Source organism: Bos indicus x Bos taurus, chromosome 25, assembly GCF_003369695.1.
Source record: "Bos indicus x Bos taurus breed Angus x Brahman F1 hybrid chromosome 25, Bos_hybrid_MaternalHap_v2.0, whole genome shotgun sequence".
NCBI classification, from domain to species: domain Eukaryota; kingdom Metazoa; phylum Chordata; class Mammalia; order Artiodactyla; family Bovidae; genus Bos; species Bos indicus x Bos taurus.
In genome coordinates, this window is record NC_040100.1 from 1,847,434 (window position 1) to 1,862,137 (window position 14,704).

At 55.1% G+C, this 14,704-nt stretch overlaps 1 protein-coding gene across 17 annotated transcripts in view; it reads right to left on the reverse strand.

Moving 5' to 3' along the window:
• The window catches only part of IQCE (IQ motif containing E), a 40,516-nt gene that overhangs the window by 21,601 nt on the left and 4,211 nt on the right, over positions 1–14,704 (reverse strand). For 11 of the 17 annotated variants that reach the window (XM_027527906.1, XM_027527904.1, XM_027527915.1 and 8 more), the window contains exons 2-8: positions 11,523–11,570; positions 10,601–10,646; positions 6,615–6,743; positions 5,953–6,087; positions 4,771–4,841; positions 2,515–2,628; positions 2,366–2,416 (exon numbers count right to left, since the gene is read on the reverse strand). In XM_027527906.1, the coding sequence (XP_027383707.1) occupies positions 2,366–2,416; positions 2,515–2,628; positions 4,771–4,841; positions 5,953–6,087; positions 6,615–6,743; positions 10,601–10,646; positions 11,523–11,570 (594 nt within the window). The remainder of the gene's footprint in view (positions 1–2,365; positions 2,417–2,514; positions 2,629–4,770; positions 4,842–5,952; positions 6,088–6,614; positions 6,744–10,600; positions 10,647–11,522; positions 11,571–14,704) is intronic. The other 6 variants (XM_027527912.1, XM_027527913.1, XM_027527910.1 and 3 more) reach the window with 5 other exon arrangements.

The following is a 14,704-nucleotide window of genomic DNA, read 5'->3' on the forward strand; positions in this document are numbered from 1 at the left end:
ACCTGGGGCGGGTCCGCTGCCCACTCCCTAGGAGTGTCCCCCCCATTCGATGGCTGGGGTCTCTTCTAGACTTGGAGCAGGGGGCAGTGGGGCTGGAAACAGGGTGCTCCCCTCCTCAGAGGGCGCCACCCTCGGGAGGAGGGACGGGACATGCACCACCTCAGTCACCAGGCACGGACACCCCAAGCCCAGCGGCCCAGGGCAGCCCCATCCCCAGCACCCTCCCCCGGGCAGCTGGACTGGGGTCCTGGGGAGGCCCCTCTGCCTCAGTGCTTCCTGCTCTCTGCTCACACAGCGCTTTGGGAGATGATACCCTGCATTCCCGACAGGACTTCCCTTTCTTTTTGAAGAGTCAAACACTTTTCAACTGGATTTTAAGGTGATTTTTAGTTATACTAGCAACACCTGGGCACATTTACCCTTTGCGCTTACCCCTGTCAACTAACTGATGTTACCAGCATAGCATGTGTTCACTCTCCAGACCTCATTATGCACACGCGCACGCGTATGCACACCTGCTGAGTGGTGGTGTTTTGCTGTTGTTTACATAAATGGCAACCCCACGCATACCATCCTGCACACTGTTCTCACTTCACAAACCGCCGTGGAGCCCTAACCCGAGTCGTTCCTACAGATCTGCATTATTCCTCCCAGGTGTGAACGCACAGCACGGTTACCTGTCCTGCTACTGACGGACACTGAGCTCGTGACCCTCACAGAGAGTTCAAGCTCTCACAGAAACCCCAGCCAGCCCTCCTCGTGCACACGGGCAGGTGTTTCTGGAAGGCAGATGATTCAAGCAGAAATGTTCAGTCACAGCCACTTTGATGGGTGATTTGGTAAAGGGCAGCAGAGCGAAACTGGCACGTATCTATGATCTAGGATTTCCACTTTTAATAAACTTTAATTAAAAAAAGAAAGAAAAAAACCCGGAATTATCTGGCGGTCCAGTGGTTAGGACTCTGTGCTCCCAATGCAGGGGCCATGGGTTCAACCCCTGGTCGGGGAACTAACATCCCACAAGCCTCAAGGTGCAGTAAAAAAAAAAATGCTGAGGATCGAAAGAGCGGTATGCTAATTTGAATGGCTCCTCCTCCACCTGCCCTCCCAAACTGGGCAGCTAGAAATATCCTTGTGCAAACGGCCTTTTGTGCTGGATTTGTTTTTCTCAAGACATAATCCTAAAGAGCATCATTAGGACTTTCCTGGCGGTCTGGTGGTTAAGCCTCTGTGGTCCCAACGCAGGGGCCGTGGGTTCGATCCCTGGTCGGGGAACTAAGATCCCACATGTTGCCTGGCGCGGCCAGAAAATAGAAAAAAAAGAAATGAGCATCACGGGATAAGTGGTGAGCGCAGTGTTACAAACGGCGGCTCGCACAGCCACACGGCCCAGCCTTCAGAGCCTACGGTCACTCACCATGCACCCAATTTGGGACACACCTCTTAACCTCAGTTTCCTGATTTTAAACATGGGGGCTGAAGTCCCGACTGCAAAATGATCACCGAGACTCTGTACCCCTGCAAACCGCATGGCGTTTGCTGAGCCGCCGTCAGGCAACACGGGGTTTCCTCCTGCCTGTGTGCGCTTCCTCTGAGCTGCCCAGGCACAGAGCCGGGCGAGTCGTCCGTTCATGGCACGCTGCTTCCCTTCTTTATACACGGGGGTAGATTCTTCGCATCTTCTGGATAAAATCTGTTTTACTGATCAGTCATCTCCCCCCACCCATTATACGGATCCATTTTCAATTGTAGTCGTATGGGTTTTCACTATAAATTCTAAGTTTATGTTATCAAATCCATTAATCGCATCATTAATGTGATTTTGTGTTCAAGACCCTCAGAAGTGAATCGCATCTCAGGTTTCTAAACGTTCTTCCTTGACTCAGGTGACATTTGCTGTGACTCATTTCCCTCCGACTGCGGCAGCTTATTCCACAGCAGCAATCACGCAAGGGCTCCATTCTCCGTAATTCTGTTTTGCTCATGTGCTAAGTGCTGTCACACGGCGCACAAGAAGGGTCTGCACGCGCCTTAAGGCCCTGACGCTACTCCTGCTTTGACTCCTTCTTGAGTCGGCGGCGTCGTGTGCTGCGCCCGAGGTGTCCGCGCCGTCACGGCCTTCTCCTGCCGCGCCTTTTCGCCCCTGCAGTCAGCCTGCTCAGCCCGCCTCCTGCTCCCACTAAGAGCCCCCGCGGTGTCGTCGTGTAAGCCCCACCGCTCGGTGGAGGAGGGTTTCAGGAAGGCCTTCCGCTTGCCTGTTACTCCTCTGCTCTGAGTGCTTCAGAGAGAAGCTCTGTCTCTAAAGGCCATTTGAAGATCAGATCTCAGCGGACAGATGAGCTGAGCTGCCGGAGATTATACTCACCCAGCCAGCATCAGGCCTTTTCTCTGCCAGAGTCCGAACAAAATCCGGGCCCTGTGGTAAGCAGATCGAGAGATGAAGACGAGGTGCGCTGGGCCTCCCCCGCCGGGGGCCGCCTGCATCCGGCACCGCGTCCCGGGCCCCGCACTTACTCGGGACGCGTCCAGAAGCTGCTCGATCTGCCGGTCCTTTCTGCTGTTTTCCTCTTCAAGGCGCCGAAGCTTCGTTCTCATCAGATCCACATCACTCTTTTGCATGTTTAGTGACTGAAGGAAAGAAGGGCCACACACACACACACCGCGCACACACAGCATCGGGTGAGACATGGAGACGGAGGGGGGCGTTCAAAGCGCCTGGTTCCCAAGCGGGCGCTGCGTGCGCAGAGGGCGAGGCAGGTCTGGACGTTACCGTGGAGGTTGGGGCTGGGGGGCAGACACCCCGTCAGGTGCAGGGCGACCCAGGCAACCAGGAACCCTGCCCCCTAAAATGCGAGCAGCGCCCCCGCCGCAGACGAGCGCTGCTCACAAACGGCACGGCCAGTGGCAGTCCTGGGGGCCGTGGGAGCGTTCCTCACGTCACAAACGGTCACGGGCTAACGTCTGCTCAAGACTCATCCTCAACTAAGGCTCAGCGGGTCAGAGCGCCGGTCCCCACACGTTTATCTGTGGGTGAATTTCCCACCCATCTGCGGTGAATTTAGAAGGAAGACTGTCGATTTTTCATAAAACTAAGTTTATTCACTGTTTACAACTATCCTGTATTTTGAAATGATGTCCTTCCTATTACACCAGACACGTGTGGTCCTTTGAGGAAATGCTCACGGGAGGGGACTTCTAACAGCCTCACTTAAGGAAACTTTCTCCTGGTCCGGGGAACCCCACGGCTGGGAAAGTGTCAGGTTAAGTCAGCGCGTGTGAGCCTCGTCCAGAAATGCCCACGGGGTCAGCCAGCACTGGAGCTGACCGGCTTCCAGCACAGCCTGGACCCGAATTAGCCAATCATCTTGGAGACGTCCTGTCAAGGGACTCACAGTGCTCAGCAGAGTCTGAGCATCAGAACAGACCTGGCCTGGCCACTGGAGAGACAGTCGGGCGTCCACCCACTGCGGGCAGTCGGGAAAGCCGGCCAGCGGCTGCAGCCGGCGGGAGAGATGCTTGGCCCTCAGGGCCCGTTTCGTGAATTAATCAGTTAACGCCCATTCACTGGGAAAGACAAGAAATCCGATAACGGGAATTCTGCTTCCAGGAATACCTACCCTGCTCAGCATAGCTAAGAACCCTGCACTAAAGCCCTCTCATGGATTACTGCGTTGAACCCTCACAAAACCCCATGAAGCTGCACTTACGACCCTCCCCATTTTCAACAGCACACTGAGACGTCACTTGCCAGAGAAAAACCACCCTGTGCCCCTGCCCCCGGGGCAGCAGAGTGCTGAAGATAAACCCTCCCCTCGGAAGGGAGGAGGAGGCCCGTGTACTTGGAATAAGGCAGTGATCCCACTCAGAGACCCGCTTCCGGCCCCAAGAAGGCTCCCCCTGAGTGTCGCCACCCAGAGGACTCAGGGCTCTTAGTCACCTCCCCGGGTGAGGACCCTGCAGCTCCCACAGGAGGGCTGTCGTGTACGGGGACCCTCGCCCAAGGTGGCTTCCGGGCTCTCGTGTGCTCTGGGCACGCCGGCCGCCAGCACCCTGCTTGACCTCGTGCCAGACGGGTCCCAGCTCTACTGGCGGGGGGCGGAGCACAGCCTGTGAACAGACCCGTGTCACGGACGGGCAGGGCCCCCCGAGTCTCCAGGCGGCACCAAGAGCCGGGCGCGGCGTAGGGGGGCGAGACGGGGACAAGGGTGAGGCCGCTCACCTTGGGGCGGTTTGCGCTCTGGGGGCGGCAGCACGGGTTATGCAAATGGAGCCGCGGCCCCAGGAGGTAGGCGACCTTGCACATCCTGGGTCTGCTAGAGGTAAACCCTGGATACACTACGAGCCTCAAGGCCATCACCTCTCTCACGGGAGCATCGAGACAGAGCCACTGAGAGCTGTGAAATGCCATGAGTGCCGAAGAATAATGCAAACGGGAAGTTACTGATCACAGTAACAGCCAAAGAAAGACTCATCCTAACGCCAGGGCTCGGGGCGCAAAGGGAAATAACCTTGTCCCCCTGGGGCTGTCCCCCCAGGGAGACCCAGAGCTTGCTGGCTGACCGCAGTCCAGGCTCCCTCGCCGCTGGCGGGTGGCCCCCCAGGAGCCAGCGTCTCCCAGCTGCTCAGGCGCCCGGCCAGGGCTTAAACTCGGTGTCACCCTGCAACCCCTGCTCTTCCCACGGGACACACCCCGGCACAGGTGTGGCCCCCCATCCACGTGACCGGGGCCCTCCCCGCTTAACAGTCGCAGAGGACGGGCGGGAACTCTACCTTCTTCAGCTCAATGATCTCGTCATACATGTCCTCCTTCTCTCTGTAGACGGGGTTCCCCGGAACGTAACCTGCGGGGAGACACACAGCCCTCTGAAAAGAAGAAGGAACGCTGGACTATACCTTAAGGGAAACCTGGAGGTTAATAAAATTATCTTTAAAAAAAACAATAAAAAAAGAACAAATGCATTTCGACATTTTTAACCTGATTATGGTCTTTCCCCAGAAGTAAGACAACCCAAACAGGTATTGATTTGGAAAGAAGAAGCAAAAGAAAACTAAAAGATGTGAACACAGGACTTAATTACACTCAGAGGATTAAAGGGGAGCTGTTGTTGTTAAGTCACTAAGTCGTGTCCAACTCTTTTGCAATCCCGAGGACTGTAGCCCGCCAGGATCCTCTGTCCATGGGATTCTCCAAGTAAGAATACTGGAGTGGGTAGTCATTCCCTTCTCCAAGGGATCTTCCTGATTGAACCTGGGTCTCCCGCACTGGCAGGCAGATTCTCTACCACTGAGCCACCAGGGAAGCCCATGTGTTCATCTACAAAAGGATTAAAGGAGGGAGTCACAAAGAAAAGCCGTGTCTTTAGACTTGAAGCCGCAAACAAACAGTCAAAAACAAACGCAATGGCATCATCATGCAGGTGCCAGCAGCCGGCCCTGCGCCCACCGTCGGCACAGTGCCCGGGGCACTCTGCTTCAGCGCGGTCCCTAATGGGGACAGAACTCTAAAGCACGTAAGCCTGAAACAGCAATGCCGGCCAGCAGCGCCGCAAGGGGCCCAGCCCGGCCACCGGGACAAGGCTTCTCGGGGCTTCCCACGGCGCCGACGGAAGGGCAGTGGACGCTGGGGAGGAGGCGTGTGGACTCGGGCCGGACAGGAAGACAGCAGCACGACACCAGCCGGCCCTGCTTTGTGAGATTTGGGCTGTCTATCATCCTCGCAGCTTTCATTTCTAAGATCGTTTGCACAACCCGTTTCACTACGACTCCAGGGAGGCAGACACCACTGAAGCCAGGGATGACGTCTCCCTCCACAGCAGGAAAGCCACCCTCCAGGAGGCAGCAGGGACCTTCAGGACACTCGGCGGCTGCCTGCGGGGGGCCCGCCCCTCACTCTGCAGAGCACCCCCAAGTCCCCCGCCCGGCCTCGTGGCCGTGTCACCGCGGCGAGCTCACCGTGGCTGGCAGAACGCCTGAGGTTTGACCTCTTCATTCTCAAGGCTTCGGTCACAAAGTCGGGGGCGCTGCTGGGGAAGTGGGTCCAGGCACAGTCCAAGGTGAGGTCTGAAGTCAGGGCTGGGGTCAGACTGCCTGGTTTGAACGTGCACGGTTTTAACGCGACAGGTACGAGCAGACACAACGGACGGCGCTGCCTCTCGTAACCGGGCTCGGGGGGTTGAAGGAAGCTCACGGGACCCGTGGTGTATGAGCAACGTTCAGCCACCGGCCCCAAGATCAGCAAAGCCCTCCCTGTGGTGCCTGCCCACTTCCAGGCTGCGCATGTGCCTAGCACATCCCCTTCCAAGTTGCCGGCATGACCTCAACCGGCTCACACGACTCCCAAAGCTGTCGGGAGGAGGGTCTGTGACCCACCACAGCCAGCCCCACTCAGACAGGCCGAGACCCACAAGAGCAAACGTCAGAGGTCGCACACACTCGGAGTGTGCGCCTCAAGGCGCCACGTCCTTGACAAGGTCAGAAATGGAGTCTTTCAGACAAGGCGCATTCAAAGCTCTGTGTCGTCAGCACCTGGGACCGGGCGCTGCTCGTGAGCAGGACGGGTCTATTTCTTTCCTTCTTTTTAAGGAGGGCTCTATTTCCGAGGGGCGCGTGGGTACCTTGCTTGGAGCTTCCCAGACACAGCTTCTGGGGCGTTAAGGACATCCGGCCCCCGAGAGGCATGCTCGCCGCGGTCCTCAGAGATCTCCAGGAGGCCACCTTCCTCGGTTTAGAGTGATAAGGTGACTCTAGAAAGGCAACACATGGTTTTAGAGGTGCAGAACACTGTGCCCCCCAACATCTGTGCTTCAGAAAGACAAAGACGGTACAGGGAAACACTCACAACCGCCCCAGATGAGCACATTCTGGCAAAAATAAAAAAGTACGGAAAAATACGGTTATGTTTATATACTCACATTTGCTTTTTAAATTTTATTATAAAGAAGTAACTGGAATTGATTTTAAAATATGAGCCTGAAGTTGTACCAATATTACAGTAGTTAATTTCCCATTTTCTCCCCCAGGGCATTTTTTTATTTTGTCACCAAAACAAAGGAAGGGTTTTAAAATTATATTTTAATCTGGAATTTTGCTGCTTCACATAAAATATAGAAATTGTGCAAATTTATGCAAAACCAAGTTGTTCATAAAACACGCTTATATTTCTTAAATACCAAAGCAATTTATATCTGTAGAAGGTCCTGAGATTCTAAATCTAATGCATTTAGTTATTAAAATTTCTAAGATTTTTCCATGGCTTATGGAATTTATGGAAAATTCCCCTTTATCATTTAGGATGTGGGAGTAAAGACACATTGGGCCCTGAGGCGTTTCCACTCACCCAGGACCACTGTGCTCACTCCCAGGGTATTTGGAAGGTCTTCCAAACTTTAAACATGCATTTAAGTGCATATTTATGAAGGTATATTAGTGATCAGGAAAAAAACCCCACAAACGACATTTCCCTCCTAAATGTACAGGGTTTATCAATAAATAGTGAGAATTCCACAAGATGCACGCCCATGGATAAAGCTGCAAAGCAGAGGGACTCAGCGGTGGTTCCTGCTGGTGGCTGACGCTGCGGAACGATGAACACGGAGGGGCCAGAAGCCTCGCCACCTCGGAGCACGGCGAGGACCGGAAGCCTCAGCACACGGGGACTACAAACCCTGGAGACCCAGAGTGGGCAGTTGTTCAGTCGCTAAGTCGTGTCCGACTCTTTGAGACCCCGTGGACTGTAGCCCGCCAGGCTTCCCTGTCTTCCACTCTCTCCTGGAGTTTGCTCAAGTTCACGGGCACTGAGTCAGTGATGCCATCTAACCATCTCATCTTCCGCCGCCCCCTTCTCCTCCTGCCCTCAACCTTTCCCAGCATGTGGTCTTTGCCCATGAGTCGGCTCTTTGTGTCAGATGGCCAGTACTGGGCAGTAGAGACACATTTATGAAGTGAACGGGACAGCCTGGGTTCCTGCTGTTGTGGCTCGGAAATCAGACAGGGGTACACCTATTAAGGGAATGTTAGGAGTTAGAACTGGGCATGGAATAACAGACTGGTTCCAAATAGGAAAAGGAGTCCGTCAAGGCTGCATATTGTCACCCTGCTTATTTAACTTATATACAGAGTACATCATGAGAAACGCTGGGCTGGAGGAAGCACAAGCTGGAATCAAGATTGCCGGGAGAAATATCAATAACCTCAGACATGCAGATGACACCACCCTTATGGCAGAAAGTGAAGAGGAACAAAAAAGCCTCTTGATGAAAGTGAAAGAGGAGAGTGAAAAAGTTGCCCTGAAGTTCAACATTCAGAAAACTAAGATCATGGCATCCGGTCCCATCACTTCATGGTAAATAGATGGGGAAACAGTGGAAACAGTGTCAGACTTTATTTTTCTGGGCTCCAAAATCACTGAAGATGTTGATTGCAGCCATGAAATTAAAAGACACTTGCTCCTTGGAAGGAAAGTTATGACCAATTTAGACAGCATATTAAAAAGCAGAGACATTACTTTGTCAACAAAGGTCCGTCTAGTCAAGGCTATGCTTTTTCCAGTAGTTATGTATGGATGTGAGAGTTGGATTATAAAGAAAGCTGAGCGCTGAAGAATTGATGCTTTTCAACTGTGGTTTTGGAGAAGACTCTAGAGTCCCTTGGACTGCAAGGAGATCCAGCCAGTCCATCCTAAAGGAGATCAGTTGTGGGTGTTCACTGGAAGGACTGATGTTGAAGCTGAAACTCCAATACTTTGGCCACCTGAGGCGAAGAGCTGCCTCATTGGAAAAGACCCTGATGCTGGGAGGGATTGGGGGCAGGAGGAGAAGGGGAAGACAGAGGATGAGATAGTTGGATGGTATCACCGACTCAATGGACATGGGTTTGGGTGGACTCTGGAAGTTGGTGATGGACAGGGAGGCCTGATGTGCTGCAGTTCACGGGGTCGCAAAGAGTCGGACACGACTGAGCGACTGAACTGAACTGAACTGAGGAGTTTGGGATGGGGGGGGGTGTGGGGGAGGGGACACAGTGCATCCTGCAGTGAGCAGGGGGCCTGGGATCAGCCCTGGTGCCTGGACAGGCGTCCGGTGTGGCTGGGGGAGGGCCCGGGGGCTGGGGGAAAGCACCTATTTGGCGGTTTTGATGCTTTGGGGGCTCTGGCCACCCTAAATTATGCAAAACACACCTCTGACATTTACAGAAGTCAAGATAAAAAGCAATTTGATTATTAGTATTTTCAACACTTGAAATGCTTGACTTCCAGTAAGTAAGAATAATGGAAGATGATCTCACATTTACCTTAGTGATGCCTTCTGGACAAAAGGATTTAAACAAAATAGTCTGAAAGAGAAGTTTTAAAACACCAAAGCCCACACTTTCACTTTGCATCAATTCCCGATTTGCTCCACAGGAGGAGAGCCAGAATATTCAAAGTCCACACTGCTAGATGTTTTTAAATTAACTTCTGCTGGAGTGGAGCCGCTTCACCGTGCCGCGTTGTCTCTGCCGCGCAGCAAAGCGCAGCCGCTGCACTAGCGCCAGGTCACTCGGCCGTGCCCGGCTCCCTGCGACTCGGGGCTGCAGCCCGCCAGGCTCCTCTGTCCGTGGGATTCTCCAGGCGAGAACACTGCAGTGGGTTTCCACGCTCTCCTCCAGGGGGTCTTCCCGACCCAGGGGTAGAACCTGCCGTCTCTTGCGTCTCCTGCGTTGGCAGGCAGGTTCTTTCCCACTAGCGCCACCCGGGAAGCCCACGTGCACGTTTATCTACTCTTTTTTGGATTTCCTTCCCAAATAGGCCACCACAGAGCGCTGAGCGGAGCTGCCTGTGCTGTGCGGTCGGTTCTTGCTGGTGCGTACACGTCGGGCCCACCTGCCGGCTCATCCCACCCCCGTTACCCTCCATGGTCTCCATGTCTGTTCTCGACGTCCGTGTCTGCCTCTGCGTTGCAGTTAAGTTCGCTAGGTGGTTCCTTTCTAACGCTTATACTTATTTGTACTACAAAACGTGCTTTCTTTTCTTTGCAGGAATTTATCTTTCTATGTATGTTTTTCTTGGGCTCATACGAAAGTTCATCTGTATTCTCTGACTGTGTCATACATAAGACAGTGTGTTTGACTGTATATATGTATATAAGAAATGTAAATACACACACGTGAGTATGTAATAAAGCCAGGCAAAGCCACAGGCTTTTCGGCAGCAAAAGAAAGCTGACATAGGATCTGATTGGTCACAAAGAGCTTGGGAAGCATAAAATTCAGTATATCGCCCAGATGAACTCTTTGAGTCTCAAGAACAAATCCTGTGTTTCCCTCACTCTGGCAGCTCAAGAAGGAGAACACAAGAGGCCATTGCTGTGCCCTGGGGCTGGGGGCTCACTGGTGCAGGGAGGGCTCAGGACCTCTGCCCCACGGGGCCTCCGCCCACAGGGACGCCTGCAGAGGGCGAAGACCTGGGAGTGAGCCCCAGCACGAGACGGAGCCAAGGGGCAGAAGGACGTGCATCAGTGGTCCTGCATATTCAGAGAAGACAGACGCAGCTGAGCCTCCTACCAGGACACCCGGGCAGGAGGCCTTCTGAGAAGCTCTTCCGAGCCAAGCTGGTCATACTTACTCAGGGATGTGGGTGGAGGTTTGTGGAAACTTTTCTTTTTTGCTTTCTGAAAGAAAGAAGAGATGGTTGAGCCTTCTCAGGCAGCCAGTATGGCCCCAGCCACGCAGCACAGGAGTGCTCAGAATGGGGGGAGGCGGGTGGGTGGTGGATTAAGCGGCCAACACCGAGAGACCAAGCAGAGTGCGAGCGGAGGGCAGGGAGGCGCCCCTGACACAGGAGTGGGCAGCCCAGGGGAGGCGCCCCCGATACAGAGTGTGGCCAGCAGGCCCCAGAGATGGAGGTGGGGGGACGCCCACAGGTGAGACGTGAGATGGGGGCGCGGGGCAGCGCTGGCCCATCTGGAGGACACCCCCGACAGCCTGGGCCACACGCGGAGCTGGGCACCACCCAGGCTCGCCCCCGGGGCCCCTTCCACGCCTCCACCCTCCGCTTCACTCCAAACGGGAAATCTCGCTCAGGACACTGAGATCCCGGGAGACTGGTTCAGATCCATGGATCCCTCCCTCTCACTCCCGGGAGCATCTCGGCCGTGTCCTGAGTGTTGAGGAGGAAACTCTCTGCAGAAGCCCTGCTCCTCAGACCGCGGACCCTGGAGTCCTCAGAGCTGCGGGGGCGGGAACTCGCTGGGCTCTTTCTCACACCTCCCTGCTCTGCTCTCTCCCCTCCACACAGGGCTCAGGGGCTGGGGGCAGGGGTGGGGGCGTGCAGGCCAAAGCCAGACTGCTGGCAAGGAGCTTGTGGTCAGCCTCAAATGCGCTCTGCTCACACTGACTTCTGTCGAAGTCCTAAAGTTATCGTCTCAGCTGCACAGATCTGGCCGAGGGCATCTGGAACCTGTGATCTGGCCCTGAATGCAGCGTCTGTGGGGAGACCCGCGGGAGTCGGCGGGTAAACGGAACACCAGCCCTCCGACTGCACTCACCGTGTCAGAGTCAGAGTCAAAGGTGATCGCAGACAGACTGTCATCCCCCTGGAGGAAGAGACGCAACAGTGAAACCGTCGGGCACCACTCGGTGCCACGGCCACACTCACAAGGTGGAAACGGCTGGGCCGAGCTGCGGGGGAGAGCCCCGCATCCAGCAGGAGGGGACAGAACACTCGGAGTTGGTGGCGGCCGGTTCGGTCCACCGCATCCGAAGGGACGGTGCAGACACGAAGCCAAACTCTGCTGGTGGGGCGGCTCCAGCCCTGTCAGTCCAGCAAGAGTGTCTCCACAGAATCGACAGACGACTTGAAGTACAGTTGCTTTAAAAGATCCTTTTCCAGTATAGGTTATTGCAAGACACTGAATAGAGATCCCCGCGCCATATGGGAAGCCTCCATTTTTTCTCTGTCTTATAGTAGGGTCTGCTAATCTTGCACTCTCAGTTTATCCCTCCCCCAGTGAACGTTTCTTGATAAAAGCATTCCATCGTTGCATCAGAGCACAAGGAACTCACGACTGCACCCCGGTGAGAGTGATCAGGGCCACCCCGCACCACCAGCGCACGCCTTATCTTCGTGTACAGAGGTTCCTGCCTCTGGTTCCAGCAATCTGGCGCACGGAGCACAATAAAATCTGTACTATCCTCAATGCTAGCATGTCCAGGAGAAAAGGGAACTTGCTCAAGTGGGTGATGTGTCTGTGTTAATGTACTTAGGCTTACATCCTAAAAAGAGAGAAAGCAGAACGACTTTTCAAATCCTTTCCCTAGACTATTATCGTTAAGAGACTATATTGTTGTTTAGTCTCTCAGTCGTGTCCAACTCCTTGCAACCCCAAGGACTGTAGCCCGCCAGGCTCCCCTGTCCATGAGATTCTCCAGGCAAGGATACTGGAGTGGGTTGCCATTTCCTTCTCCAGGGGAGCTTCCTGACCCAGGGATCGAACCCGTGTCTCCTGCACTGGCAGGTGGATTCTGAGGTACAAACGGCAAACGACAAGTATACTGCAGAGCACAGGGAATTCTACTCGGGGTATTGTGGTGACCTAATGGGAAGGAAATCCAAAGAAGAGGGGACGTGTGAACAGGTGTGGCTGACTCACTTTACTGCAAGAAGAAAGTAACACAACGAGGTATGGGAACCATACTCCAATACAAAAATTTTTTAAAGTAGCAAATGACAGTTACAGAGGAAAGTCTTCATTTAACAAACTGCACGAGAATGACGTGGAAAGCTCAAGCGGGGGGATCAGGGCGGCGAGGTGAAGGCCGTCTCAGCCCCAGCGTCACAGCACAGGCCCGCCAGCCAGCAAGGGGAGCTGTGGACAGTCCCACGGGAAAGCGGCAACACCTTCTCGTGTCAACACTTGTCACAACTCTGTTCTGAATAAAACCGTGATGACTTTTCAAGGACCTGAAATTTCAACAAAGGAAGGAGGTGGCCTGGGGGGTGAACAAAACCAGGTGGGCTCACGCACTCCATCGCGTCCCCCCAGTCAGCCCCCGAGTCTGCTCCTCCCCGTCCCGCCGAAGGAACTAAACAAGGGGAACACTGTCAGCACCTGAGCTCACCGAGCAGCCCTAGACCCATCCCTTCAGCAGAGGCCACGCACAGTATCCGAGAAACAAAAAGGGTCAAGGTCAGTTCTTCCTCTGCAAGCAGGACCGGAGCCTGCGCGGATTCCTACAGGCGCGTGCACGCAAACCTCGTGCGGGGGACTCTGGGGCGGTGGCTGGCGGGCAGTGCGGGGGTTCCCAAAAGGCCTGGGGCAGCAACGTGGCCCCGCGTCAGCTGTGCGAAGCTGGTCGCGCCACGGACCCCTCTGCGTCTCAGCTTCCTCGGTGACAAGGACACGTTCTCCCGTCAGGATTTTAAAGCATTAAATCGACATTAACTAAGACACTGGGGGAAGAGACATACTGTCCAGAATGAGATGCTGGAACATACAGGGTTTTGATTCTCAGTGAATGGGGGGGAGGCAGGGATGCCTTCACAGAGGGGTCATCTCCCAGGACGGTCGGGTGAGGAGCCCGGAAGGCCCGCCCCTCAACCAACAACCATCTAACAGAAGAGCCCACAAAGCAATCAATCTTCATCGGTTAGTGAAGATAATCAATGCATCTTTCATTCCAGAAAATCTACTAAGTCAGGGGCCCCTTGGCTCCCCAAGGACTGAAGTGACCCGAGTGCAGTCCTGCAGGCGGGCGGGTGTAGTCGAGACCCCAGGGCTGGGTGCTTAGGGTGTGAGCTCCTCCCCAGACACTGCAGGCTAAGACCCCCATGTCTTTGGGGTGGGAGCTCCATGCAGGGAGGGGCCGGCCCAGAAGGAGCACCGCTCAGGGGAGACACCCCTGCCCTGCTGTGCCGGGGACCAGGGGCCCTTCTCCAGAAGAGGCAGGACGGCAGCTGTGCCCGGGGGACTGACGGCACAGTGCCACCCGCCTGGCTCCTTTGCCAATGAAGACAAAGTGGGGAGCGAGCTGGGGCCCCCAGCTCCGGGGTCACGGCTGCAGAAAGCTCACTGAAGAGCAGCTGCTAGTCGAAGAGCCCAGAAGCGCCCTCCTGGGGCGGCAGTCAAGCCTGAGGGTCAGGGAGGCTGGGGGCAAGGATTGGAGTGCAGCCTCTGGGCAGACATGGAAACCGCCCCCGCCCGGCACCCAGGCCAACCAGAGGGTGTGAGCCCCGGTGGTAACCGAACCCTGGCAGAATGGGGGACCCCCCTGGCCCGAGAGCAGACCTCAGGGAGCCAGGCTTAAAAACCACTGACGGGAGCTTCCCTGGCAGTCCAGGGCTGAAGACGGGGCGCTTTCACCACAGGGGACACGGGTTCGACCCCTGGTCGAGGAACTAAGATCCCATGTGCTGCATGCCCGAAGCGCGGCCAAAAAAATAAAAAAGGAGTATGAAGACAGATATCCCAGGAGGGCTGGAGGACCACGGCATGTCCAAGGCTGCCCTCAGGAGAGACGGAGGGGGAGAACCACGCACGGGTTCCTGGCTGCGCGTGGGCAAAGCTGTAAACCCCTGAATGGCGACAGCCGCCTGCACACACACGCACACGCAGGGGCACGCACACGCAATGAGTAACGGCAGAAATCTGACTGACCCAGGGGGTGAAACAACCTCTGACAACAAGTGGCCTCTGCTGCCCCAAGGGTAACCCCAAGGTAGTTGGGCTAA